This window comes from Stegostoma tigrinum, chromosome 12 (genome assembly GCF_030684315.1).
Source record: "Stegostoma tigrinum isolate sSteTig4 chromosome 12, sSteTig4.hap1, whole genome shotgun sequence".
NCBI lineage: Eukaryota > Metazoa > Chordata > Chondrichthyes > Orectolobiformes > Stegostomatidae > Stegostoma > Stegostoma tigrinum.
In genome coordinates, this window is record NC_081365.1 from 13,037,231 (window position 1) to 13,064,068 (window position 26,838).

Sequence of the window (26,838 nt, forward strand, 5' to 3'; positions counted from 1 at the left end):
GAATAACTGGGACCTACTTTTTCTTACATTCCTGATTTAAAAACATTTTTGTTGCTGGTAGTTTCACAGCTATCCAACACAAACAAATGAATGGATTATAGAAAAGTTACTTAGATGCTCATCCCGTCATCAGAGTTTCTGCCACATAAATACTTTATTTAGTTATTCATATTTATTCATTCTAACTTGATTAACATGATAAGAGTCCATGGTGTCAGGGGTAAGGCATGGGTAAAGAATTGGCTGACTGGCAGAAGGCAGACAGGAGAGATAAAGTGGTCTTTTTCACAATGGCAGCCGGTGACTAGTGGATTTCTGCAGGGATATGTGTTTGGACCACACTATTCATGTAGTACATTCACAATCTGGATTAATTAATTGGTAAGGGTATGAAGGGTTATGGGGAGTAAGCAAAGAAAGGGTTTAAGAAACATATCAACCATAATTGAATGGTGGAGTAGACCCTATGGGCTGAAGTGCCTAATTCTGCTCTGATGTCTTATGGTCCTATGTGTGTCTGTTGACAGATCCATGCAGGACTATAGACTGATAAGACAGGAGTACAGTAGTGACCACTTCTGGGATTAGAAACAGTCAAAAGAAAAACTGGGGATTTTAGTAGCTGTGGGAATAGAGTTATGAAAGAGGGTTAGAAAAGCCAAAGGGTGGTATCATCCCACAGCTGGGGGTGCCTCAGATTGGCACTCCAAAGAAGGTATCCCACCTTCCTGCTTCAATAGCAACTTGCAGTCAAAACTGCCAGTCCGTTTGGCTTCTTCCATTTTCCCCTCCAGAACAAAAAATTACGATAATGAGCTACTAAGCCTATCTGCCTCCTTTATGTAGGGGCAGGTTGATAATGGGCAAGATGAGAGCTCGCTTTCAAATATGCAAGTGGTTGAGCAGGTGGGGGATGGGTGGTGATGGTGGTGGTGGTGGTGGCATGGCATAGCAGTAAAATTCACACTGGAGGAGAGTAGACAAACTGTAGAAGGACCTGGGAGTACGCAGCACATAGCTCGGAGTACAGTTTAACAAACTGTACTTACAACCTTTTAACACATTGAAGTTAATGTCATTGCTTCGAAATACATTAGCTATAAAACAAACTAGTAATGAGAGCAGAGATAGTTGGAACTGCAGATGCTGGAGAATCTGAGCTAACAAGGTGTAGAACTCGATGAACGCAGCAGGCCAAGCAATATCAGAGGAGCAGGAGGGCTGAACCCTGGGTCTAGGCCTGAAATGGCAGCCTTCCTGCTCCTCTGATTCTGCTTGGCCTGCTGTGTTCATCCAGCTCTACACCTTGTTATCTCTAGTAATGAGAGCAAGCTGCATTGTAGCCATATTTGATAATCATCTAAAAATAGGTAAGAAAGCAAGCTTCAAGTATAATGTTGGAAAATATGAGGTTTTCCACTTTGGGAATAAGAATGAAAATGCAGTATACGATTTAAATCAAGAAAGTTTACAGAATGCTATGGAAGAGAGGGATCTGGGTGTACTGGTATATGAATCACAAAATCACTGAAATGCAGAATCATCCTGTCAGTGAATCAGAGATATGTCATGAGGGTTCTTAGAAGGTGGCACATATGAATATCAATGTCTGTGGAATTTGGGTGCATGTGGCTGGAGCCCATGAGCCTGTCATGATATGTTGTTATCTGGTTTGCAACAACAAAGGTCCTTCAGAGCAAACAGCAAGCTGAAATGCCAGGTGTTCATTCAGGTTTCCTCATCGAGTTTTCTTGACATCGTGCTTGTTTGGGGTGAGTTCAGTAAAATATTAATGAGGCAGGTTGTGGCACTTAACAAGAATTAATTTCCATTGAATACCATTTCTCTGTTGCGTGGTGAAAACCGAACCACGTTGCTTGTGAAAAGCATTAAAGGTGAAATGAGATGAACTCGATGTCAATATGAACCTTGCTGGACTTCACCTCTGATTTTGCCACACATTTTGCCACAGACCAAGTCACTCATTCTGCCTGTTTTGTCTCATAAACTTGCATTCTGTTGCAAAAAAAATCTGCAGCTTATATGTATCAGAGATAATGGGAACTGCAGATGCTGGAGATTCCAAGATAATAAAATGTGAGGCTGGATGAACACAGCAGGCCAAGCAGCATCTCAGGAGCACAAAAGCTGACGTTTCGGGCCTAGACCCTTCATCAGAGAGGGGGATGGGGGGAGGGAACTGGAATAAATAGGGAGAGAGGGGGAGGCGGACCGAAGATGGAGAGTAAAGAAGATAGGTGGAGAGGGTGTAGGTGGGGAGGTAGGGAGGGGATAGGTCAGTCCAGGGAAGACGGACAGGTCAAGGAGGTGGGATGAGGTTAGTAGGTAGCTGGGGGTGCGGCTTGGGGTGGGAGGAAGGGATGGGTGAGAGGAAGAACCGGTTAGGGAGGCAGAGACAGGTTGGACTGGTTTTGGGATGCAGTGGGTGGGGGGGAAGAGCTGGGCTGGTTGTGTGGTGCAGTGGGGGGAGGGGATGAACTGGGCTGGTTTAGGGATGCAGTGGGGGAAGGGGAGATTTTGAAACTGGTGAAGTCCACATTGATACCATATGGCTGCAGGGTTCCCAGGCGGAATATGAGTTGCTGTTCCTGCAACCTTCGGGTGGCATCATTGTGGCAGTGCAGGAGGCCCATGATGGACATGTCATCAAGAGAATGGGAGGGGGAGTGGAAATGGTTTGCGACTGGGAGGTGCAGTTGTTTGTTGCGAACTGAGCGGAGGTGTTCTGCAAAGCGGTCCCCAAGCCTCCGCTTGGTTTCCCCAATGTAGAGAAAGCCGCACCGGGTACAGTGGATGCAGTATACCACATTGGCAGATGTGCAGGTGAACCTCTGCTTAATGTGGAATGTCATCTTGGGGCCTGGGATGGGGGTGAGGGAGGAGGTGTGGGGACAAGTGTAGCATTTCCTGCGGTTGCAGGGGAAGGTGCCGGGTGTGGTGGGGTTGGAGGGCAGTGTGGAGCGAACAAGGGAGTCACGGAGAGAGTGGTCTCTCCGGAAAGCAGACAGGGGTGGGGATGGAAAAATGTCTTGGGTGGTGGGGTCGGATTGTAAATGGCGGAAGTGTCGGAGGAATTTACAATCCGCCATTTACAATCCGACCCCACCACCCAAGACATTTTTCCATCCCCACCCCTGTCTGCTTTCCGGAGAGACCACTCTCTCCGTGACTCCCTTGTTCGCTCCACACTGCCCTCCAACCCCACCACACCCGGCACCTTCCCCTGCAACCGCAGGAAATGCTACACTTGTCCCCACACCTCCTCCCTCACCCCCATCCCAGGCCCCAAGATGACATTCCACATTAAGCAGAGGTTCACCTGCACATCTGCCAATGTGGTATACTGCATCCACTGTACCCGGTGCGGCTTTCTCTACATTGGGGAAACCAAGCGGAGGCTTGGGGACCGCTTTGCAGAACACCTCCGCTCAGTTCGCAACAAACAACTGCACCTCCCAGTCGCAAACCATTTCCACTCCCCCTCCCATTCTCTTGATGACATGTCCATCATGGGCCTCCTGCACTGCCACAATGATGCCACCCGAAGGTTGCAGGAACAGCAACTCATATTCCGCCTGGGAACCCTGCAGCCATATGGTATCAATGTGGACTTCACCAGTTTCAAAATCTCCCCTTCCCCCACTGCATCCCTAAACCAGCCCAGTTCATCCCCTCCCCCCACTGCACCACACAACCAGCCCAGCTCTTCCCCCCCACCCACTGCATCCCAAAACCAGTCCAACCTGTCTCTGCCTCCCTAACCGGTTCTTCCTCTCACCCATCCCTTCCTCCCACCCCAAGCCGCACCCCCAGCTACCTACTAACCTCATCCCACCTCCTTGACCTGTCCGTCTTCCCTGGACTGACCTATCCCCTCCCTACCTCCCCACCTACACCCTCTCCACCTATCTTCTTTACTCTCCATCTTCGGTCCGCCTCCCCCTCTCTCCCTATTTATTCCAGTTCCCTCCCCCCATCCCCCTCTCTGATGAAGGGTCTAGGCCCGAAACGTCAGCTTTTGTGCTCCTGAGATGCTGCTTGGCCTGCTGTGTTCATCCAGCCTCACATTTTATTATCTTGCAGCTTATATGAATCAGTTTCAGTGACTAACCATTAACCGATTATAACAATTAAACACAGGTTTCATTTTGGACCTCAGCTGTCCAAAGTTATCATCAGCTCGGATCATACAACAGAAGTTCAAAGGTGTGGTCAAGTAACCACAGGCTCAAAATTGGACATTCTAAATTGAACCACAGCTAGAGAAATCAGGCATGACAGAAAATTTGCCAAATTGAATTGAATAGCAGTCAGCAACTACTGGCTACAGAGAACTGTGTAAACGAGAATCAAAAGTTCCAATGGGAATCAGTTACAACCAGCCTTAGGCTTATGTACTGACTGCCTCAATATGCGCACTTTACACCTCCCAGCATGGCAACTGTGAAAGGTGTTGATGTGACATTTTGGATGATTTAAACTAGCTCACGATCCCATTGACCAAAGGCCACAGGACATTATGAAAGATCTGGTGTGAGGAAGGAGAAAAACACACACACAGCTGGAAGCCAGCCCCTTGATGAAGGCACAATGAGGACCCACAGCAACAAGATTCACGGCAAAAGACTGTGCAGTAACCCAGGAAGACCCAGGAGAAGATCTGCCCTTACCTGTAAGACACACTTTTGTAGAAGAGAGCCAGCCTACGTGGGAAAGGAAGGAGATTTTAACAGCCTAGCTCAAACATATGGATTACATTGGATTCAGGTTAGTGTACTTTCTCAGACAGCTAGAACGAGATAGAAAGTAACTATTGTGGGAATTTGGGAAATGTTTACATATGTTTTAGCAAGGAATATTTTGTTAATAAAATCACATCGAACAACAAACCAAATTCTCTGTCCCTTTGTCAGCCTCACCAACAGGAGGACTTGGGTAAAGTGTTTTCAATACATAAACTGGTCGAAGTGTCTGAAGAACAGACAACAAAAATGACATTGATCAGCTTGTCTCTGGTACAGCTTCTCTTAACCATTGTATGATAGCTGAGATGATTGATTTTTTTTGCATCTTCTATCTTGATGGGATTGAAAAGAGCTGTTCATATTCCCGGGGTACCATTGTCTCCATGGATTTTGTTATTCCATGGGGTGGAATATAAATGCAAATTAGCAGCCATTGTTAAGATGGAGTCCTTTGTTTGGCCTATGTGTTATTTTTTTACAAGACGTTCCATACACATACATATATATATCTGTAATGACCAGCCAATGAAATCACAAATTCACATTCCATTGAACACATCTTCATGACACCTTCTCGAATAAAAGGTTGAGAGGAGATGAAGTAAATGAGCTCAAAACCATGGCCGGTCTTGAAAGTGTTAATAGAGAGAAAGTGATAATGGGAACTGCAGATGCTGGAGAATCCAAGATAACAAAGTGTGGAGCTGGATGAACACAGCAGGGCAAGCAGCATCTCAGGAACACAAAAGCTGACATTTCAGGCCTCGACCCTTCATCAGAGAGGAGGATGGGGAGAGAGAACTGGAATAAATAGGGAGAGAGGGGGAGGCGGACTGAAGATGGAGAGAAAACAAGACAGGTAGAGAGGAGAGTATAGGTGAGGAGGTATGGAGGGGATAGGTCAGTCCAGGGAAGACAGACAGGTCAAGGAGGTGGGATGAGGTGGTAGGTAGGAAATGGAGGTGCGGCTTGAGGTGGGAGGAAGGGATGGCTGAGAGGAAGAACAGGTTAGGGAAGCTGTGTAGGTGCAGAAGAAGGACTGTTCCACGTAACCTACAAAGAGGCAGGCATAGCTTGGGCCCATATGGGTACCCATGGCCACCCCCTTAGTCTGTAGGAAGTGGGAGGAATCGAAAGAGAAGTTGTTGACGGTGAGGACGAGTTCAACCGCCTCAACCTCTCCACCCCTCTCACCCACTCCAAACTCTCCTCCGCAGAACGGGCAGCCCTCCGCTCCAACCCCAACCTCACCATCAATCCTGCAGACAAGGGTGGCGCAGTGGTAGTATGGCGCACTGAACTCTACATCGCTGAGGCCAAACGCCAACTCTCCGACACCCCCTCCTACCGCCCCCTTGATCATGACCCCACCCCCGAGCACCAAACCAACATCTCCAACACCATCCATGACCTCATCACCTCAGGAGACCTCCCACCCACAGCCTCCAACCTCATTGTTCCCCAACATCGCACGGCCCATTTCTATCTCCTTCCCAAAATCCACAAACCTTCCTGCCCCGGTCGACCCATTGTCTCAGCCTGTCTCTGCCCCACCGAGCTCATCTCCACCTATCTGGACTCCATTTTCTCCCCTTTGGACAAGGAACTCCCTACCTACGTCCGTGACACCACCCATGCCCTCCACCTCCTCCAGGACTTCCAATTCCCTGGCCCCCTAACACCTCATTTTCACCATGGACGTCGAGTCCATATACACCTATATTTCTCATGCAGATGGCCTCAAGGCCCTCTGCTTCTTCCTGTCCCGCAGGCCTGACCAATCCCCTTCCACCGACACCCTCATCCGCCTAGCTGAACTCGTCCTCACCCTCAACAACTTCTCTTTTGATTCCTCCCACTTCCTACAGACAAAGGGGGTGGCCATGGGTACCAACATGGGCCCAAGCTATGCCTGCCTCTTTGCAGGTTACATGGAACAGTCCCTCTTCCGCACCTACACAGGCCCCAAACCCCACATCTTCCTCCGTTACATTGATGACTGTATCGGCGCCGCCTCTTGCTCCCCAGAGGAGCTCGAATAGTTCATCCACTTTACCAACACCTCCCACCCACCCTCCTGAAAAAATTCCATCCTCTATTCCCAATTCCTCCGCCTCCGCCGCATCTGCTCCCAGGATGAGGCATTCCACTCCCGTACATCCCAGATGTCCACATTCTTCAAGGACCGCAACTTTCCCCCAGCAGTGGTCAAGAACGCCCTTGACTGCGTCTCCCGCATTTCCCGCAACACATCCCTCACACCCTGCCCCCGCCACAACCGCCCCCAGAGGATCCCCCTCATTCTCACATACCACCCAACCAACCTCCAGATACAACGTATCATCCTACGACAGTTCCGCCATCTACAATCCGACCCCACCACCCAAGCTATTTTTCCATCCCCACCCTTGTCTGCCTTCCGGAGAGACCACTCTCTCCGCGACTCCCTTGTCCGCTCCACACTCCCCTCCAACCCCACCACACACGGCACCTTCCCCTGCAACCGCAGGAATTGCTACACTCGCCCCCACATGCCCTCCCTCACCCCCATCCCAGGCCTCAAGATGACCTTCCATATCAAGCAGATGTTCACCTGCACATCTGCCAATGTGGTATATTGTATCCATTGCACCCGGTGTGGCTTCCTCTACATTGGGGAAACCAAGCGGAGGCTTGGGGACCGCTTTGCAGAACACCTCTGCTCGGTTCGCAGCAAACAACTGCACCTCCCAGGCTTGAACCATTTCAACTCCCCCTCCCATTCTTTATATGACATGTCCATCACAGACCTCCTGCAGTGCCACAATGATGCCACCCGAAGGCTGCAGGAACAGCAACTCATATTCCGCTTGGGAACTCTGCAGCCCAATGGTATCAATGTGGACTTCACCAGCTTCAAAATCTCCCCTTCCCCCACCGCATCCCAAAACCAGCCCAGCTCATCCCCTCCCCCCACTGCATCCCAAAACCAGTCCAGCCTGTCTCTGCTTCCCTAACCTGTTCTTCCTCTCACCCATCCCTTCCTCCCACCCCAAGCCGCACCTCCATTTCCTACCTACCACCTCATCCCGCCTACTTGATCTGTCCACCTTCCCTGGACTGACCTATCCCCTCCCTACCTCCTCATCTATACTCTCCTCTCTACCTATCTTGTTTTCTCTCCATCTTCAGTCCGCCTCCCCCTCTCTCCCTATTTATTCCAGTTCCCTCTCCCCAGCCCCTCTCTGATGAAGGGTCTAGGCCCGAAACGTCAGCTTTTGTGCTCCTGAGATGCTGCTTGGCCTGCTGTGTTCATCCAGCTTCACACTTTGTTATCTTGGATTCTCCAGCATCTGCAGTTCCCATTATCACTTGAATTGAATACCCTTGTATTCTATTCTTGTGGATATACAGACCAGAATTCTGTTAGCCTTTTTGATTATTTGCTGCACTCATTCATACTTGAAGCACCAAGTCCCCTTGGATCTCTACTTCTTTTAAAGCTTTTCACCATTTTGAAAGTACCCTGTTCTAGATCCGAATCAGATGACCTCAAATTTGCAAAAGGGAACCTCTTGCTACAGTTCTGCTCATTCATTTCATCTTATTAATGTCTCTGTAATTTTATGCTATCATTTACATTGTTTAAAATGTCACTTATCTTTGCCTCATCAGCAATTTGGATAAACATAGAAACATGGAAAATAGGTGCAGGAGTAGGTCATTCAGCCTTTCAAGCCTGCACCACCCATCAGTATGATCACTGCAGATTATGCTATCTTAGTATCTCATTCCCGCCCTCTCCCTATACCCTTTAAGCTCTTCAGCCATAAGGGCCACGTCTAACTCCTCATTAGAATGTATCTAATGAACTGGCCCCAACAGCTTCCTGTGGGAGAGAGTTCCACAGGTTCACAACTCTCTGAGTGAAGAAATTCTTCCTCATCTCAGTCCTGAATGGCTTACCTCTAGTTCTGGACTTCCCCGACAATCGGAAGCATTCTTCCTGCATCTACCCTGTCACATCCCATCAGGATTTATGTTTCTATGACAGACCCTCTAATTCTTCTAAATTCCTGTGAAAATAAGCCCAGTCGATCCAATCTTTCTTCATACGTCAGCCTTGCCATCCCAGGAATCAGTCTTGTGAATATTCGTTGGACTCCATCAATAGCAAGAATATCCTTCCTCAGACTAGGAGCTCAAAACTGTGCACAATGCTCAAGGTGTGGCCTCACCAACGCCCTGCATAACTGTAGCAAGGCACCCATATTCCGATACTCAATTCATCTTGCTATGAAGGCCAGCTGCACCTGCGTGTCAACCTTCAGCGATTTTCCACTGTGAAACCCAGGTCTTGTTGCATCATTCAGATAATAATCTGCCTTCCCAAGTTTGGCACCTAAGTGGATGACCTCACATTTATCCACATTATATTGTATTTGACAAGTATTTTCCCACTTAGCCAGTATGTCCAAGTCACCTTGCAGCATCTTAGCATACTCCTCACAGCACTCACTGCCACCCAGTTTAGTGTCACCTGCAAATTTGGAGATATTGCATGCAATTCCTTCAGCCAAATCGTTAACAGTATACTGGGAACAGCTGACGTCCCAGCACTGAATGCTGTGGTACCCCACTTGTCACTGCCTGACACTCCGAAAAGGACCTGTTTATTCCAACTATCTGCTTCCTCTCTGCCAACCAATTCTCAATCCATGACAATAAATTACCTCTGATACCATGAACTTTAATTTTCCTCACTAATCTCGTGTGGAACCTAGTGAAAAGCCTTTTGAAAGCCCAGATAAACAACATCTACTGATTCCTCCCTCTCCCTTCTACTGATCACATCCTCAAAAAATTTCAGAAGATAAATTGCTTTCTGGACCATCATTTGAATTGCTAAGGAGTATAATGAATTGTTGAACACTGATGCTTAAAGGAAGTTAAATGAACTTATTGCAGCAGTAGTGGGTGGCAGGAGAATCAAGTATGAGGGCGTGTACCTGATTCCTGATTGCAGCATTTAGTGGGGAATGGGAACAGCCACTAGTGGCAGGATGCCAATTGGACTTATTGACAAGCCACTCAATAGCATTTAACACTGAGCCCACTACGAATTTGTATTGAATGTAGAGGACTCACACAGGTCCGCTGTGAATTCCTAAAATCTCCTCGCAAATCATATTGGCTTAGCCTGTGACCTCATGAAGTGGAGTTAGGTTACCTCATGCATTAGGCATAAAGCTCTCAATGAATGGTTCTGGCGCTGGGGAAGCCTGAATTCTTAAATCAAGCCAGAAAATAAATGTTTTTGATAAATAGTCCATTGCAGCTGTCAGAATGTTAACTGCAGTTTTTACTTCAAGGGGCTGACCGTTTCAAGCTCCACACCCTTTCATGCGACTCCTCTTCCACATCCCATTTGCTGGTGACCCTATTCCTTCTACTCCCATCCATCTCCCACTTCTCTAACAGGGATTCAGTAACAATCCCTGGTGAAGCCTTCTCTGTGCTACCTCAACAATCACTGCTCTCTGTGATGAAACCAGTATTGAAGAGCTGCCAGCCTCTAATTAGCTGGCAGCTGTCATGGGCAGGATTTAAAACTGACTGAGGCCTTAATTCAGTGGACCACCTGACACTGTCCTGGTAACTGACTGATTGCTTAAGTAGCATTGGAAAAGGCAGTGTGGTGTTACCACTGGTTCTGCGGCCAGTGTGCAGATCCACTGTTGCCTCAACTAAGTTCCTCCCCATTAATCTCAGTCTGTCAAATTGAGTACTTTCCCAATCTTCCTAAAAACCAAAAGAATTGTGGATGCTGTAAATCAGAAACAAAAACAGAAGTTGCCAGAAAAACTCAACAGGTCTGTAATCATCTGTGAAGAAAATAATCAGTTACTGTTTCGAGCCCAGTGACCGTTCTATGGAAGGGTCATTGGACCCGAAACATTAAATCTGATTTTTTTCTTCACAGATGCTGCCAGACCTGCTGAGCTTTTCCAGCAACTTCTGTTTTTGTTCCCAATCTTCCTATTTCCACTCAGCCAATTTCCTGACCAGGTCAGTAATTTGTCTTCAATTCCAAGAGCTTCAACTTCAACAAACAATCTCTTATAGGACTTTACCAAACGTCTTCTGGAACTGCCTATACATAACATCCGCAGCCATTCCATGTCTATTGTAGCACCTTCAAAAAGTCAGTGAGCTTTGTCAAGCCTGTCTTCACTTTACAAATCCACACATGCTCTCTTTGAACAACTGAAGTTTTTCAGGGTTGTCAGTCAACCTTTTCTAAATTTTAGGCTCTATTAACTTCCTGGCAAACACATATTAGAATAACTGGACTATAATTCTATGGTTTGCTTCTGTCACATTTTAGTTAGAAGAAAAAAGTGAGTGAAAGGTCGAATGCAGAAACAGTCACCATCATCTAAAAGAGTGGATGAAAGGAGCACCTGAAAACAACTGCATCATCTTTCCTTTGGGTTGTAGACAGTACTAGACTTACAGGAGACAGCTCTATTTGTGAACACATAAAAGAAACAGCGAGACCTAGGGCCTTCATTCGCCTTTAGGAAGCAGAGAGAACTGGACCTGTGGGAGATACCTCTACTTAGAAGCAGGCTGAGTTTGGAAAAAGTCGAAGAGTAACATCACAAGAAAAGTAAAAGTTCATTGGTTGAGTAGCAGGAGACCACCAGACCCTGAGAAAAGCAGTCAGCATGACATGGGTGAGTGTTTTTATGGCACAGTCTTTAAAGTAAAAAATTAGTCCTAATAGTTTAGATTTGGCAGTGTTTAAGGTATAAGAAGTGAGTTGATGTCCCAAGTGTGTATTTAATGTTCTTTAACTTAAAGGAATTAAAGTGCTAAGGGTAAGACATAGCAGGGCAGCTTGATCATGTGCGGGTTTAGGGACACTAAATGACAACGTAATTCTCTCCAATTCATCCCGCCTCTGCATGGATCTCCAAGATCTGTGTATAGCAAGTTCTGGAGGAAGTGAAGTGAATATTGTCAGCATGCTAATCAGCATGTGCAGATCCTCAGCGCGGTATAGCTTAGATGGAACATTGGTGACTGTTACATGCGCAGATATTGTCTCCAGTTGCAGTTGCTGGAAATCTACATTTTGGATCTGGAGCAGGAGTTTGAATAACTATGGTGAATCCGCAAGATGGAGATTTTTGTCGATTATCTATACAGTGAGGTGCTCACAGCACAGTTAATAAAGGCACAAAGTGAATGGGTGACCACCAGACAGAGTAAAAGCACTAGAAAGGTAGTGCAGGAGTCCCGGGCTCCACCTACCAGTCTTACAGATTTTCCATATGGATACTGCTGGGGAAAATGGTTTCTCAGGGGAATGTGGCAACAACCAAGTCTGCGTCACCATGTGTAGCTCAGCTGCACAGGGTGAGAAGGAGAAAAAAGTGTAAGAGCAATAATGATACTAGATTCTATCATAAGAGGAACTGCTAGTTGTTTCTGTGGCTACAGATGTCACACCAGTTATGTTGCCTCCCTGGTGCTAGGCTTGTGGTCAACATCAGTACCAATGACACAGGTAAAAGAAAATGGGGAGCTGGGAAATAAAAGGCATGACCTGAAAGGTGGTAATCTCAGGATTACTTCCAGTACAAAGTATTAGCAAGATCAGAGGAGCAAGAAAGTTGACATTTCAAGTTTACACCCTTCATCACGTTGACTTTCCTGCTCCTCTGAAGCTACCTGACCTACCGTGTTCCTCCAGCTCCACACTGTATTGACTCTAACTCCAGCATCTGCAGTTCTTGCTATCTCCAAAGTATTTGCATGGTTTGGAACAACAGAACTGACAAGATTAATAGCTGGAGAGATGTTGTAGAAAGGAAGATTTAGATTTCTGGCATGTTGCGTCTGATTCTGGGGAAAATGGAACCTGTACAAGTTGGATGAATTCTATTCAAGTAGGACTGGGCCTAATATCCTCCAGGCTCATTTGCTGATATTAGGGTTTAAATAGAATGGGGTGTGGGTGGGCAGGAAGGGAGCCTAAGTGAGAAGACATAGGAAAGAGAAACAAAATTAGGAATGAAAGCAAGAAAAATAGAAAGCTAAAGTAAACAACAGAGGAAGTCAAAGTGAACAGCAAATACGGCTATTGTACAAAAAATGAATAAAAATGTCAAAAAGACAATAAGACCATAAGATATAAAAGCAGAATTAGGCCATGCAACCCATAGAGTATGCTCTGCTTTTTGATCATGGCTGGTACATTTCTCAACCCCGTTCTCTTGCCTTCTCCCCAAAATCTTTGATCCTCTTACTAATCAAGAACCTATCAATTTCTGTTTTAAATATGCACGATGATTTGGCCTCTACAGCCTTCTGTGACAGTAATTTCCACAGATTAAATACCCTCTGGCTGAAGAAATTCCTACTTATCTCAGTTCTTCACTCTGAGGCTATGTCCTCTGATCCAAGTCTCTACTAATAGAAACATCTTCTCCACTTTCACTCTATCCAGGCTCCTAAGTATCCTGGATGTTTCAGTCATATCCCTATCATCCATCTAACCTTCAAGCATAGAGCCACAGCACTCAATCACAGATATATGGAAACGTAGAAGATAGGAGGAAAAGGAGGTCATTCGGCCCTTCATGCCTGCTGTGCCATTCGTCACGACGATGACTAATCATCCAACTCAACAGCCAAATCCTGTCCTCCCCATAACCTTTGATCCCATTCACCCCAAGTGCTATGTCTAGTCACCTCTTGAATCCATTCAATGTTTTGGTGTCCTGTGGTAATGGATTCCACAGGCTCACCACTCTTTGGGTGAAGAAATGTCTCCTTCTCTCCATCCTAAATGGTCTACCCTGAATCTTCAGTCTGTGACCCCTGGTTCTGGCCACACCCACCATCGGGAATATCCTTCCCGTATGGTTTAGTCCTTTTTGAATTTTATAAGCCTCAATGAGATCCCCCCCCATTCGTCTGAACTCCAGCAAAAACAATCCTGTCAGCCCCTGGAATCAGTCTTGAAACCTTTGCTGCACTACCTCCAGAGCAAGAGCATCCCAAATGCCTCTCATATGACAAGGCCTTCAGACCTGGGATCATTTTTGTAAACCTCCTCTGAGCGCTCACCAATGCTAGCACATCTTTCCTTAGATACATAGCCCAAAACTACTTCCAGCATTCCAAATGTGGCCTGACCAGAGCCTTATGAGGTCTCAGCAGTACATCTTTGCTCTTGTATTCTAGCCCTCCTGAAATGAATGCAAATGCTGCATTTGTCTTCCTAACTGCCAAGTGAACCAAGAGAATACTGAACTAGGATTCCCAAGTCCCTTTGTGCTTCAGATTTCCTATTAGAAAGTACTTCTATTCCTCCTACGAAATGTACCTCATCTTTTCCCACATTGTATTCTACTTGCCATTTCTCTGTCCACTCTCCTAGTCTGTCTAAGTCCTTCTGCAGCTCGCTGCTTCTTCAGCACCATCTGTCCCTCCACCTATCTTTGTGTCATTTGCAAACTGAGCAACAATGCCCTCGGTTCCTTCATCCAGATTGTCAACTTATGGTCCAAATACACACCCCTGTAGAACTCCACTAGTCAGAGGCTGTCATCCTGAAAAAGATCCCTTTATCCCTGCTATCTGCCTTCTGCCAGTCAGTCAATCCTCTATCTATGCCTGTAGTTTGTGCCCTAACACCATGGGCTCTTAACTTATTTTGTAGCCTCCTGTGTGGTACATTGTCGAAGGCCTTCTGGAAATCCGATTGGATCATGTCCACTGGCGTTCCTTTGTTTAACTTGCTCATGACCTCCTCAAAGAATTTTAATCGATTTGTCAGGCATGACCTCCCATGAATGAAGCTGTGCTGACTCTGTCCTATCTTACCAAGCACTTTCAAGTACTCTACATCTCATCCTTCACAACAGATTCTAAAAATGTGCCAATGACTGAAGTCAGGCTACCCATCCTACAGTTTCCTCTCTTTTACTTCAATCCCTTTTGTTATATTGGCTATTTTCCAGTCCTCTGGGGCCCTGCTTGTCTCCAGTGATTCCTGTAAGATCACTATCAATACCTCTACAATGTCCTCAACTATCTCCTTCAGAGCTCTGGGGTGTAGTCCATCAGTCCAGGTGATTTATCCACCTTCAGACCTTTCAGTTTCCCTAGCACCTTCTTCTTATTGATGGCCACTATACCCACCTCTGTCCCCTGACTCTCGTGAAGTTCTGGTATGCTGCTGGTGTCTTCCACTGTGAAAACTGATACAAAGTACTTATTCAGTTCCTCTGCCATTTCTTTGTTCTCCATTACTATTTCTCCAGCCTCATTTTCTAGTGGTCCAATGTCCACTCTTGTCTCTCTCTTAAGAAGAGATAAAAAAATTAAGAGTGAAGTAGATTAATTTCTAGATTATAAAGGCGTCAAGGGGCATGAGGAGAGAATGGGAGTTTAGCATTGAGATATAGGATTAGCTATCATAACACTGAATGGTGGAGGAGGCTCAATAGATAAAATGGCCCACTCTTGTTCTTATTTCTGTGGTTCTAGCACATATTGAGACATAGGCAGTGTAGAAAAATGGATAAAGGCAAAGTTAACATAAGAAATGGCCAGATAAGTGGAGATTTACACATTACAAGACAGATTTGATAAATTTCCTTTCAAAGACAATTTGGAATCAATTTATGAGTAATCTGAGATGTGGCATTGGACAATAATTTTATGGTAGGGAGAAAAATTAGACTTTAAACCTTTGATTCCTAAGGCATTCCACCATCGTGGGTTAATTCTGTGTCTGTTGCAGACTAATTGAGAAAGTGTTACAGTCCATGTAGAGAATAATAGGGCTTTTAAAAAATCATGCTTCACTCCTCCAACCTGTCTTCAGCAAATATGCAAACTATTCCTAGCTACTATCAATTCTGAAGCAGGGTACTGGACCTGAAACATTGACTCTGCTTTGACTCCACAGATGCCGCTAGACCTGTTGAGTTTCGACATTTAATTCTGCTTTGATGCACAGTTTCTGCCAGCTTTCAATGATTTCAACTTTCCTCAAAAAAGCAAAAGAAAGAAGGTTTATATTGTTTTACTGGAAAGAAGCATAAGGCATTTATATTTGTAAACAATGGCAGCAGCCTGTGTTTAACAGGGGAGGCTGTGATAAAATGTGTAAAATGTATATTATTGTTATTATGAATGTGGATTTCAAAATAGAAGCAACTGGCTGTGGGTCAATTTTGTGGAGGTAGTTCTTTTAGTCAGGTCACTTGACCCTCCTGTAATTTTACCTTAATGACATTGTTCCAAGTTATAGCTGTCCTATAAAAACAAATGTTAGTGGAGAAACTCAGCAGGTCTGGCAGGATCTGTGAGAAGAAATCAGAGTTAGTGTTTCAGGCCCAGTGACCTCCCTCCTTACAAACCTCATTATTATAACAAAAAATTTCAATCATGATCACTCAAACTTCTATGACTGTTGAGACATGTGACTATCAGAATTCTACAAGTCAAATTTGACAGAATTTAAGAAACCAAAGTGTGAAGCTGGATGAACACAGCAGGACAAGCAGCATCTCAGGAGCACAGCTTGGCCTGCTGTGTTCATCCAGCTCCACACTTTGTTATCTTGGATTCTCCAGCATCTGCAGTTCACATTATCTCCTCACAGAATTTATTTTACTTTCATCTTGTAATTACTAAGTTCCACAAAAATAAATGCTTCGAGATTAAAATTAAAGCAAATGGAGGTTCAACAAGGCAAGATGGATAAATGGTGAAATTGACATATGTCCAAGTTTGTTACATGACTGTTAAAGCAAGCTTTGCTGATTCTTTGTTTCTTACCAGTGAATTGACTGACGGTATTGATGTGAGATGCCTGTATCACACCCACACGTGTGCTCCCACTGTTTTTGATACACATGCAGATACAAATAGCTATTCCAGCAACCACTCCCATGAGAAAGACAATTCCAAATACGACACCTGCTATTGCTGTGCCTCTGTAAAACAAAAAATAGTTACCGCTAGATGGAGATGCAATCAGAAATTAAATTTAAACTATTTTTGTTGGGCGAGTTACATTGAGCTGTTTGTGAATGTTTCTGCCTTGGGTTTAGTGAGGTTGCTGTCCAAATTTTACCAAACATCCCTCATTAACTATCTACTCTTCCCCACTGGCAATTTGACCAACAGGTTATATCAGGCTTTCAGTCCAATGCATTAATGTTGGGGCAGAGTGGCAACAGAGAAGGAAAGAAAAGGAAGCAATCAAAATCCTGGGGCATTGTGCTCATGGATCTATGAATCAAGAATAAGCCTGTTCAGTCACAATTTGCAGCCCTGAGTAGACATCATCTTACAGCTGAGTGACAGCAAACAGGTACAACACCACTGCAACTTGAATGCCTTGAGGTAAGGGAGAAAGAAAAGCAGCCAATTGGCTCATTTAGCTGGACTGCCAGTGTTAATCTGATTAGGTCCAGGACAATGGGGCTTAATCCCTATTTCAACCAGTGTGGATTCAGGATTTGCCTCCATACCATGCCAATGGTTGAGGTCATGGTCTTGACATCAGGCAGGTAACTTCAGAAAAATCACCTTCATGAGTCCAACAAAAATTTAACAAGTTGTACAAAACATAAATTGCCTTCAAGCATATGCATGCTGCTTTTCCTTAATCAATCCTCTTTTTCTTTCATGATGGTAGTGATTATGGATTTGGAAGGTGCTATATTGATAAATTTTTGCATCTTGTAGGTTGTACACACTGCTGCTACTGAGTGGCAGTGGTGGAGGGAGCGAATGTTTGTGGATGAGGTGTCAATCAAGTGGATTGCTTTTTTCCTAGTTAGTTTCAAGCTTCTACAACATTGTGGAGCTGCGCTTATCCAGGCAAGTGGGAGTCTTCCATTTCACTCCTGACTTGTGCCTTGTAGCTGGTGGATAGCTTTGCATTGTCAGGAGGTGAGTTACTCAACACAGAATTGTGAGCCTCTGAAATGTTGTTGTAGTCACAACTCTTAGATGGCTAAACCAGTTCTGTTTCTGGTCAATGATAACCCCCCAGATGTTGATTGTGGTGGATTCAGTGATGGTAATGCAATTGAATGTGAAAGGGTGATGTTTAGATTCTCTTTTTAGAGATGGTTATTGACTGCCACCTGTGTGTAGTAGTCATTGGATACCTAGATTTTGTTTTGCTGCATTTGGACATGGACTGCTTCAGCATTTGAGGAGTTGTGAATAGTACAATCTTCAGCGAAAATCCCCATTTCTGATCTTATAATGGAGGGAAGGTCATTGATGAAGCAGCTGAAGATGTTTGGGCCAAGGACTCTCCCCTGAGGAACTCCTGCAATGATGTCTCAGAGTTGAAAAGACTAATCTCCAACAACCACAATTATTTTCCTTTATTTGAGGTGTGACACCAACTACTAGAGAGTTTTCACCCAGATTCCCATTGACTCTAGTATTGCAAGGGCTCCTTGATGCCATACTTGGACAAGTACAGCCTTGATGTCAAGGGCAGTCACTCTAACTTCACCACTGGAATTTTCTCTCCATCTTTAAACTATACTGCTCAGAAGCTGCAGGACCCTGGTGGAACTCAAACTGAATGTCAGTGAGCAAGTTATTGATAGCACTGTTGATGACATCTTCCATTGCTTTACTGATGATGAAGAGTCATATGGTTGGGCAGTAATTGGCCAGTTTTGATTTGTCCTGCTTTTTGTGTACCAGAACATACCTGGGAAAATTTCAACATTGTTGAGTACTTGATGTACTATTGTGCACAATGTTGTACTATACTGGAACAGCTTGGCTCGGGTCAAGGTAAGTTTTGGAACACTTCAGTACTATAGCCAGAATGTCATCAGAGCTGTAGCTTTTTCAATATTCCATACCTCCAACTGTTTATTGATATCAAGGAGTGAATCAAATTAGCTAAAGACTTGCATCCGTGATGCTGGGACTTCTGGAAGAGGCTGCGATGGATTAACTACTCAGACCCCTAGATGAAGAATGCTTTCACCTTATTTTGTACTGATGTGATGTTCCCCCATTATTGAGGATGGGGATGTTGGTGGAACATCCTCTCCAGCGAGTTGTTTAATTGTCACTACCGTTCATGTTTAGATGTGGCAGGACTGCAGATATTTGGTTTGGGAATAGTTTATCTCTATCACTTGCTGCTTATGCTGTTTGGCACAGAAGTAGTTCTGTGTTGTTTCTTCACCATCTTGAAATAGCAGTGTTAGCCTTACCTGGTGCTGCTCTTAACATGCTCTTCTGCAATCTACATTGAACCAGAGTGCTTCCCTGGTTTGTTGGTAGCAGTAGAGTAGGTGATATGCCAGGCATGTGATTGCACATTGTGTCGGAGTACAATTTTGTTTCTGATATCTCTCAACACAGCGTGCAAGCCAAGTCTTCAGTTGCTAGATCTGTTGAAAACTATCTCACTTAGCACGGTGATATTGTGTGGCACTATGATAGAAGGTATTCTTAATATGAACACTGGACTTTGTCTCTGCAAGGGCTATGTGGAAGTTATCTTCACTGATCTGTTATGGACAGATGCAATTGCTGCCGGAATATTGGTGTGTATGAGGTCAAGCGTGTTTTTCCCTCAAGTTGGTCCTTTCACTGCCTACCACAAACCCAATCTAGCAGCTATGTCCTCTAGGACTTGACTAGCTTAGTCATCGATGATGCTTGTTTGAATTTGGTTTTATTATCATAATGAAAATCTTTGTTTACGAGTGGTACAGGCAGATCACAACAAGCAAAGGACATACGGATCAAAAAGGCATGCAGGTTACATTATTTGAGGCGAGAGTCATTTAGCAGTCTGATAGCGGCCCAAAAGAAGCTCTTCCTGAACCTGCTTGTGCGTATGTTCAGGCTTCTGTACCTTCTGCCTGACAGAAGAGGTTGTGGGAAGTTATTACCAGGGTGTGATGGCTCTTTGATGATGTTGGCCGCTGTTCCATGGCAGGAAGCCATGTAAATAGAGTCCATGGATGGAAGGTTGGCTTTTGTGATGATCTGGGCTGTGCACACCACCTTCTGTAGTTTCTTATGGCCCTGGGCACAGCAGTTGCCATACCAGGCCGCAAAGCATCCAGACAGTATGCTTTCAATGGTGTAGCTGTAGAAGTTGGTGAGGGGCCTTATGGCCATGCCAGATTTTCTGAGCCACCTGAAGAAGAAGAGGTGTTGTTGACTGTTGCATTTACGTGGGAAGTCCAGGATAGTTCCTCAGCTATTGTCACTCCAAGTAACATGATGATCCTCATTCTCTCAACCTTAATTCTCTTGATGTAGATGGGGACATGTTCTCCTCCTTTCTTTCTAAGTCGATGATAGCTCTTGATCACGCTGAGTGACAGATTGTTTTCATTGTGCCACGTCACCAAGTCCTCTATCTCCCTTCTGTATTTTGACTCGTCATTGTTAGATATCCGTCCCACTACGGTAGTGTCATCAGTGAGCTTGTCGATGGTGTTTGTTCAGAATTTAGCAACACTATCATGGGTGTACAGGGAGTACAGTAGGGGGCTGAGGATGCATTCTTGAGGTGGGGGGGAGGTTGGGGATGGCTCCAGTGTTGAGTATTATTGTGGAGGGGGGTGCAGTTACCTGTCATCACTCATTGTGGCCTATGGGTCAGAAAGCTGAGGATCCAGTTGCAGATGGTGGAGCCAAGACCAAGGTCACGCTGTTTTGAGATCAGTCTGGCGGGGATAATGGTGTTGAAGGTGGAGCTGTAGACAATGAGCAGGAGTCTGATGTAGTTATCTTTGTTGTCCAGATGATCCAGAGGTGAGTACAGGGCTAGGGAAATGGCATCCTTTGTGGACCTGTTATGTTGGTAGGCAAACTGTAGGGGAACAAGGCGGGCTGGGAGACTGGAGTTGATGTGGGCCTTGACCACACTCCTGAAGCACTTCCTGATTATGGAAGTCAGAGCTATTGCGCTGTAGTTATTCAGGCACATTGCATGTGTTTTCTTGGGTACGGAGACGATGGCAATCTTCTTGAAGCAGGTGGGGATTTTGGCTTGTAGGAGGGAGAGGTTGAAGATGTCGATGAATACCTCCACCAGTTGGTCTACACAGGATCTAAGTGCTCGGTCGGGCACACTGTCCATGCCCATCACTTTCCTTGGGTTGACCTCCAGGGAAACCGATCTGACATCTGAAGCGGTGAGAGAAGAAAGGGTGTGTGGGGGCTGTTGGGGCAGGCGACCCATGCGAGTGGTATTTGCTCAAACCAAACATAGAAAATATTGAGCACCTCAGGGAGGTATGTGTCATTGTCTGCCATCTTACTCTGTTTTGTTTTGTATCCTGTAATGTCATTTAGGCCTTGCCATAGATGGTGGGAGCCGTTTGGTAGGCCTGTGCCTCTAACATGGTCTGGCACTGTCTCTTGGGCTCCCTGATGGCTTTGCGGAGGTCATATCGGAATTTTCTGCATTGGCCTGGGTCATCCGAATTCAATGCTACATACCTGGTCTTCAGTTGGGAGTGGATTTCCTGGTTCATCCACGGTTTATGGTTGGGGAATACTCAGATCGACTTCTTTGGTAAACAGTCCTTCACACATTTGCTAATGAAGTCCATGAATGTGGTGGCACACCCATCTAGGTTTTCCACTGAACACTCGGTCCAGTCCACTGATTCCAAGAGTCCCGGAGATGGTCTTCTGTTGCCTCGGACCAGCACTGTACTTCTTTTCATGAAGGATTCTCCCAAGTCAGCTTCTGCTTGTTATCTGGAAGGAGGAGCACAGCGCTGTGATTAGATTTTCCAAAGTGTGGGCGGGGGTTTGAGCAGTAGGTGCCTTTGATGGTTATATAGCATTCTTGGTGATGGACACTGAATCCTACCCTGGTAAATTCCGTGCTTTTTTCACCCTCAAATTTCATCCATACAGTGCTCAACATGGAGGAGTACTAATTCATCAGCTGAACTATGGGCAGATTGGTAAATGGAGGTAAAGTAGATGGTAGACAGCAGTAGACTTCTTTGCCCATGTTTGACCTGATGCCATGAGACTTCGAAGATTCAGAGTCAATGTTGAGGATTCTGAGAGAAACTTCCAAACTTATACCTGTGTGCTGCCACCTCTGTTTTGCCTATTCTGCTGTTGAGGCAGGACATAACCACAGATGCTGATATTGTCTTGGACATGTGTGTCAGGTATGAATCTGTGAATGTGACTATGTCAGGGTATTACTTGGCAGCTGTCCCAATTTATGGTAGTCAAGAAGACTTTATGGGGTTCACAAGGCTTTATTCATTGTTATCACTTCCAATGCTTAGTGATGTCAAGTGGCCCATCCAGTTTTGATTTTTTTTGTGACTTTCTAGTGTTGATACTTGCTAGGCCACGTCAGAGGGCACTCAAGCGTCAATCACACATTTCTGTGGGGTATGGATTCACATGGATTGCACATTAGGTAAAGTTGGCATTTTCCTTCCCTAAATGACATGAGTGTCATAATTGTGCAAGTGAATTAATTTTGTACCAAATTATTATTTCTAAAACCTTTTGTCTTTCAGATTAAATTGATTGGTTTGCTGTGACTGGATTTTTCTAAATACTATTTCTGAAACAGGGTGAAAAGTTTGCACAAAATAAAACAAAGAGCTGTGAATGCTGGAAATCTGAAATAAACGGAATCTGAGATAAACAAAACCAGAAAAGGCTGGGAAAACTCAGCAGGTCTGGCAGCATCTGGAAAAAATTGAAATGTTTGCAAATTCTCCAGCCTGCTGTTCTGCCCAAACCAACCAGTTTCTGCCACTAGATGGAACCTGGTCAATTTAAACTCATTCAGGAGAGTAAGAGTGCAATTTTAACATGCAGTTTGTTTACTGTACCTGTACTTGCATTTATATTGAATTTCTTTGATTTTTTAAATTTATCATTGTTACTTTATTTATTAATGTAGGCATCTAGTACAATACATCATTTCAACATTTCATCATATTTAGGGATTGATTTTGCGAGATAGCTCAACTAGGAATAAACAGATACAGTTCAGTATTTTAACCTGTATGATTTTCTTCTCGGTTAGGAATGCCCACAGAAACCTAGCTCTGGCTTTAACATTGATTCCAAACCTTGGAAACTATGCTTCACTTAAAGTAATTTCACTTAAAGTCACAATTTTCAGGAACACAACTGCGACATTAAATGAGGACTGACTGGTATTCTTTTTAAAGGCATCATTATTCTGTTATTATTTTTCCTCTAATCTTTGATTCCAACTTATTCAGGACTGGGCCATTCTTAATCCACTGAAAATAGCCCCCCTCTAATAAAGTAACTTAAATTTAACAAAGATCTGGAAAATATCCACATTGAAATTAGTATCTTTCCTGCAACAGGAGTCCTTTACATCTCTAACCCATTCTATTCCATGCTTCTCATGCCATACCCATCCCATCCCTTATAACCCTATCAGCTGCTTGTGCTCCAGTTGAATACATATCAAAGCAGCTATCATTAGCTAAAGGTTAGAGAAAAGTAAGATTTTTTTAAGAGGGCATGTGAAAGTCATGTGGACAAACAGAGCTTCAGGCTTTGCTCCTCACATTTTTGAGTTTTATCCTACATTCCTTGAAAGGACTTTAAATATTTTCCATCTGTACAGTGGGCAAAGATAAGAGAAAAACAGATGAGCAAATTTGTTAAGCTCAATGTATGTATTTTACTTGGTATTGTAGTGAAATGATCAACTATATATTGAATCAACTGTCATCTCATAGGTGCAAATCCTGACTGCATCAATATCTTGACAAATTAAAACAGTTTGGACTGATAAGAAAAGTTTTATCTTAAAAGATTTGAAGAATTGACTTGCTCAGAAAGTACTTAACAATCCTTCTTGTGGCTATACTGTATAATGCACAATAACAGTTCAACCACAATAAATTACGGTTACAGATTGAGTTGTATGTTTCAAACTGGGAACTGTGGCCCCAGTGGAAATGTACAAGGGGTCCTGAGTTAACATTATTCTGCGAAATACTGACACCTTATGAAAAAAAGTATTGTTGGAAACAATTTATAATGTTAGGTTGGTTTTATATTTTGTATTTTATTTTGTTTTAAGAAGTGGAGACATGGCTTTAGAGTCCTCGGGAACTTGGTGATGGAAGGGTTTGGAAGCTTGTTTATTTATTTTACCTTAGTCAGGTTTTTGAACTGAAGACCTGGGTGTGAGTAGCTCAGTGTATTAAAAAGATGTAAAAAATGATGTTAAAATGTGAGGCTGGATGAACACAGCAGGCCAAGCAGCATCTCAGGAGCACAAAAGCTGACGTTTCGGGCCTAGACCCCGAAACGTCAGCTTTTGTGCTCCTGAGATGCTGCTTGGCCTGCTGTGTTCATCCAGCCTCACATTTTATTATCTTGGAATCTCCAGCATCTGCAGTTCCCATTATCTCTAAAAAATGATGTTGTTGTCCATTGACACAGAGAAGAAAACATAGATTCTAATAGACAAGAAATGATCAGAAAGAACAATCCAGAAAGTCAATCTGTCACTGTGTGTGTGGGTATGATAGAGAGTGGATGCAGAGGTGTTAAACTCCCTTGTACAAAATTTGACAGGAAGTGTTGGAAACTGAATTTATGGAACTTGTGTTTGGTCTGAAGTTAAAATAAGACTAAGTTTAGTTTGTAGTTTGCTTTAGGTGTCTCAGGAAGAGTTATCAGCTGAAGCTAAATAGCATCTAGTGCATACACAGAAATTCACTGGAGGAAAATGGGGTCAGTGAAACTGGTCTGTGTGAGAAGAATTAGTGTAGAGATAGTGATGACTGTTTGCTAAGGGTGGGTGTTTGCAAGGATCTTGTCGCAGATAAAACAGTGTGCAGTTCTGATGTCTCTATTAAAATATTTCTAACCATTTTGTCTAGTATAATGTAGTTCCTGTTATTTCTTGTTGAATAATTCTGTGCTAAACATACACTGGCAGACCTTTGTGAATGTGTTCAGTAATAAAACCTCCATCTTTACAAAACAGTTAGGATCTGGGAAGCCATATTTGACTCCGAGATCTGACTTGTCTAGTATTAACATCAGCTGGGATTGTAGCCATGTTCTTTAAATGAGATAGGCCTTACCAGGCAACAGAAAAGTAGAGGTCTCTGTTTGGTATCCGTGAAGCTGTTATGGTTTGCTGATGTTTTAATTAGTAAGCATGCTTCATAATGTTAATTGACCCATGAAATTCATTTCCAGATCTTCAGCTTGAAAGTTGCTACAATTGGCCATTCAATCCCAGAGCTAAGGCTATAATGTTAGGTTGGTTTTATATTTTGTATTTTGTTTTGTTTTAGAAGTTAGTTTTTGTCTTTCCTTCTGAAAACTATAAGAAATGCTGACTATTCATAAATATCTGCTAGAAAATATCACCTGTAGCAGTCAGTTGAAAACAGGACTATGTCCAATTATTTCTTTTCATCGACAGGATATGGACATAGCTGGCAAAGCCAGCGTACATTGCCCAGTATTAATTGCCAATGAGAATATGTTGAATCACTTTCTTAAAACACTGCAGTCAGTGGGACATAGATACATCCATACTGCTTTCAGAGACAAAGAACAGTACACCACAGGAACAGGCCTTTCAGCCCACCATATCTGTGCCTACCATGATGCCACTCTAAACTAATCCCACCTGCCTGCACATGATCTGTATCCATCTACTCCCTGCCTGTTCATGTGTCTGTCTAAATGCCTCTTCAATATTGTTATTGCAACTGCTTCTACTATCTCCCCTGGCAGCACGTTCCAGGCACCTACCCAGCCTCTGCAAGAAAAACCATTTCCTCGCACATCTTCTTTAAACTGTTCCCTCAGCTCAAACTGTTTAAGTAGAGAATTGTAGAATTTTTATAAACCAAAAGAAATGTGGATGCTGGCAATCAGGAACATAAACAGAAATTGCTGGAAAAGCCTAGCAGGTCTGGCAGCATCTGTGGAGAGAAATCAGAGGTTAATGTTTTGGGTTCTGCGAGAGTTTGGGTTCTGACAGAATTCTGAGGAAGAGGCACCAGACCTGAAATGTTAACTCTGATTTCTGTCCATTTTAGATTTTAATCGTTTGTGGGCTCTGAAAACTTAACCCACTAACAATGAAGAAACAGCAATAATATTTAAATTGGAATTGTGTCTAATTTGGATAGAAATTTGGGAGTGGTGGTCCCCAGGCATCTTGCAAATATAAACAGTCTCCAGCCTCCTACATCCATTTACGTTAATAATTTGGGACTTTCGTTGTTTGTATAAGGTCATTAAATAAATGAGTCTCTTATTTTGATCCTCCAAGTATCTAAATGTCAAACATGCTGTTACTTTATTTCACATCTTGTTCTATAATGATTAAAAAAACAATGCAATATGTCCTTTGAATTAATTTTCTCCCTTTGACTTAGTATTGTTTAATGGCTAGTCCTAGATTCATCCTGTTTCCTCTTCAACTAATACTGCTTTTGGAGCATTTCTTATATTTTTCAGAAGGAAGACAAAAACTAACTTTTAAACAGCTTATCAGGGTTGTCTCAAGACAATCGCAAAGAAGAGATGTATTGACAATAGCCTAGTATCTTTAGAAAGGCATGGATTGGTTAAGTGAGATGATCAAGTTAATTGCTTATAAAGAGCACATATTCTGAGAGATATAACAAGGCATTATAAAAGTTTAACTCTTTCTTTTGTTAGAGGAAGGTCTTAGAATAAATAGCCATTCTCAGGGATGCTCGAAGAAAGACCACTATAAACAGTAACTGGAAGAATAAGTTAATTGAGACAGGGTGTAACAATTTATGATTAAATTTATGGCTCACTGGTTAAAGATGTTATAAAAATCTTCCACTACATAAATCTTTTCTTTAAGATTGATTCAATCATTTTTATTCACATGCTGGTGTTCTATTCCAATGGCAAAGAAATGTCATATCCATTATCCACGTTCCAACCAGCACGCCCCTTGAGAAAATCTTCAAAGGAAGACTCACCAAAAATCCTACTGTCTCTTTACCTTGGT

The 26,838-nt window shown here is 43.8% G+C and overlaps 1 protein-coding gene across 1 annotated transcript in view; it reads right to left on the reverse strand.

Annotated features, from left to right (window-relative positions):
* Nucleotides 1-26,838, reverse strand: part of cyyr1 (cysteine/tyrosine-rich 1) — a 36,135-nt gene that overhangs the window by 702 nt on the left and 8,595 nt on the right. The window contains exon 3 of the mRNA XM_048541211.1: nucleotides 16,611-16,768. Coding sequence (XP_048397168.1) covers nucleotides 16,611-16,768 — 158 coding nt within the window. The remainder of the gene's footprint in view (nucleotides 1-16,610; nucleotides 16,769-26,838) is intronic.